Source organism: Saccoglossus kowalevskii, chromosome 5 (assembly GCF_978046115.1).
Source record: "Saccoglossus kowalevskii chromosome 5, keSacKowa6.1, whole genome shotgun sequence".
Taxonomy (NCBI): domain Eukaryota; kingdom Metazoa; phylum Hemichordata; class Enteropneusta; family Harrimaniidae; genus Saccoglossus; species Saccoglossus kowalevskii.
In genome coordinates, this window is record NC_140645.1 from 34,413,321 (window position 1) to 34,416,729 (window position 3,409).

The 3,409-nt window shown below is 37.2% G+C and overlaps 1 protein-coding gene across 1 annotated transcript; it reads left to right on the top strand.

Moving 5' to 3' along the window:
* The first annotated feature begins 238 nt into the window (after positions 1-238).
* On the top strand, positions 239-3,409 carry LOC100367853 (NXPE family member 3-like). The gene is made up of 4 exons (XM_002741238.2): positions 239-313; positions 531-1,255; positions 1,626-1,678; positions 2,567-3,409. Exons 1-4 carry the CDS (start codon positions 239-241, stop codon positions 3,382-3,384), a joined length of 1,671 nt encoding a protein of 556 aa, XP_002741284.1. The 3' UTR covers positions 3,385-3,409.

Genomic DNA, 3,409 nt, shown 5'->3' on the forward strand with positions numbered 1-3,409 from the left:
CCGAGTTTTAATAGCCAATATCTCATCAATTTCAATTTATCGCCGCACGTGTTTATGAGGGTGTCGCGTGTTACCTAATACTTTCAAAATATTATTCAATTTCTTTAATCTTTACTACAGCATAACGACAGCTGTACCAATAATGATATAATCTGTCATCATTAGTGGTGACTTTTTATTTTATTGAGGACATTTTAGGATTCATTTCTCTAATAGCGTTCTCTTTTCACAGACCAAAATGGCAATTACACGATTCGCTGTTTTACTGGCTATACTCCTAGTACTTTCTGTTGGAAGTATTCACGTGTTCACGGTGAGGGTTCACGTATTCATTACTTTGTAAAAAAGATTAGATATCTCAATTCATTTTGCACTATAAAGTGCATCATGTAAACCAACATAATGTAAACTTGAAAGTAAGCATGACATTTATAGCGTTACATATCAATATAGTCATAATGTAAATTGGAATTATTTCAAAACCACAAAGTTATCATAATGTGCAACTCTGTTTCCATACTTCTTACCAGGATGTATTGCCATGGAAAACAACTATGAAATACTCTAGTTCCATACTTTCCGAGACAACAACAAAACAGTATCGGTCACATGGTGTACAAATTGGTAATCAAGACACAGTTGAGACTGAAACTCACACTTGGAATGTTTCCACCGGTTTTATAGGTAGTCGCGGACAAACCAGCGCTCTCAAAACAGAGGTGATTTTTCTATCTGACGTCAACTCTACTTACCAGGGCGATATAATTACTTTAAGACTGCATGCACGAGATGACAACGGTAGAAGACGTTATCTTGGTGGTGATTTATGGCGGGCAGCTATCTACAACACGACCAGTAGGTTTGGCTCTATGGGGAAGGTAATCGACCATGATAATGGAACATACACAGTGCATTTTTATGCGGGGTTTTCAGGACAAGTGGTAGTCCAGATTATGTTAGTATTACAGAGAGAAGCAATCAAGCACCAGAAGTTATTTTTGTTACCGATGGAATTTAGGGGATATTGGAATGGAACTTTTCGGCATGACGATATCACAGAAAATTCGATTTGTTTCACACAAAGAGAAGGACACTGGAACGATATGTGTGAATATCCGCATCCTAGAGCTCTGGGAAACACTGTGTTTTTGTGTCGTCCACCTAAATCGCTGGGATGCAACACTCTTATCGGCATATCTGCAACAAGGTCTGGCAACAATAAATTAAGCAGCAATTTTACTCATCAGTTTGAAAAGTAGGTATTTGTTCTTCCATTGGTGTTTTCATCTGAACTCGATGAAGAAAAAAAAATCCAGTGATCATATTGACTATCTATTATTTTATATTACTTGAAATATTTCTAGAACAATAGAAAGATACTAATATTCAAAGCTTCGCGATATGTCATATTGACAATAAATATCGGGAATCATTGTAATCTAACGAAGGCTAATTAAGCTAATTGTGTTCTACACTGAACTCATACCTTGAGGCCATATAATATCTATGCAAATTAATTCATTAAATCAATTTGTTGCGGCAATTCATCATTACTAAATTGAACCGAGTCTATGTAATTATTTACTAATACGTATTTTAAAAGTAACTATATTTCCTTCATGCAGACCCGATGCTCCACGCGTCATTAAGGGGTTCAACGATAGACTGCTGATACAGAGTAAGTAATAAGTGTGTACGCGCGAGCTGTATGTGTGTATGTACGTACATGTGCATGAGTGGGTGCGTGTATTTACACATGGACTTTTCTCTGCTGAGCTTTTGCAAAGTTGATCTATTTCTGATCTATTTTCTCTTAACCTGTTTACTAATGTCTTAGACTATAAGTACTCGCGAGTGTTGCTGGCACGTACATCAGGCGAGCTGCTATTAAATTAACATTCTGCATTTCAAGATGGCTGAGAAGGAAATGACTGCCTACAGTGCGTTTCCTAATGTAGTGTATGTTACTTGAACAAAACAAGTATGCCGTAATCTAACTGTATATTCCTAAGTGGTATGCAAACATGACTATCACGCTCAACAATATTATAAGACAAACAATCTTTCCTGAATTATGAACTACGTTATGACCAATAGAGTGATTGTTATATGTTAATTAAGTGCAAAAAGGGTGTGGAAATCTGGACACGTTCAATCAGAGAAATATGCAGGCCTAACACCAATGCACATGTATGCTGGGACACGTCGCCCTGGGTCAAACCATATATGAAGAAATCCGATGATTCAAAGAATTGACACGTGCGTGCGTGACGTTATGATATTTACAGACGTGATAGCGCATAAACTTACATACCAACATAAACTATTTCTGTTGATATATATAGAGGATAATTACCACTACCTGGCAAGCTAATACGCCGGCGTTGTCCTTCTAATGTGACATTATCACTCCTTTTTGGCCATAACACGAATACAGCATTTTACCAATACCTATTTCGTATTTCATTTTTTTAAATGGCATCTATACTGTACACATTTGGAAATGTTGTTTCATCCTGAAATGTTAAATAAAATATTAATGTATCAGTATTTATGTATTTTACAGGCGGTGTGAAATCTGGTATCAATACCTACAGTGTACCTCGGTGTGAATCAGACTTACTAGAACCATTAGTTACTGGATACTGGCTTGGCATGAGATGGTACTCCTTGGTCTGTCAAAACAGAGAATGGAACCATGCAAAAGAAGTTCAGAAATGCTTGCAGGACAAAGACGTGTATTTTATTGGTGACTCCACAACTAGACAGTGGTATCAACAAATGTTGGACATAGCTGGATATCCCATAAATGCCACAGATGATAACTGGAGGAAACGTGTTAACACAATACCTGGTGACTACAATGTTAGTGGGGAAGATGCGTATGACATGATAGTGACCGACTTGAAAAATAACATTAATTTCACTTTTCATCACCATGCACTCTCACTGCACCGATTTGTTCCAATATCCCGTTTTCCATACTCTATTGACGTTTTAGACGAACTGACTGCTCCAAAATGCAATTACGTCATTGTTATTAGTCTCTGGGCTCATTTTGACTCTTGGACTACAGATAGTTACACAGAGAGGCTCAGCATGATTGCTATAGGTATACAACGTCTTCGGGAGCGCTGTCCAAATACTGTCATTGCCATCAAGGGCTCACATGAAAGAAACGATATGTTGAACTACTGGATACATTACGACATGAACCGCATAATGAAAGACGTATTTAGAGGACATGGGGTATTTTTTATCGACATCTGGGATATGAATTTTGCATTTGTAGCTGCACATCAAGGGACAATGACTATTCACATGCCTATGACATTAATTAAAGAGGAAGTGTACATGTTCTTGTCACATGCTTGTCTAAAATAAACAGGAATCATAAAAGAAAAGAAAA

Excerpts from the sequence above, each read along its gene's own strand:
- LOC100367853 (XM_002741238.2), top strand. The coding sequence starts at position 239 with ATGGCAATTACACGATTCGCTGTTTTACTGGCTATACTCCTAGTACTT. Across the intron at positions 314-530 it reads GAAGTATTCACGTGTTCACG|GATGTATTGCCATGGAAAAC; the intron begins GTGAGGGTTCAC and ends ACTTCTTACCAG. Across the intron at positions 1,256-1,625 it reads TTTACTCATCAGTTTGAAAA|ACCCGATGCTCCACGCGTCA; the intron begins GTAGGTATTTGT and ends TCCTTCATGCAG.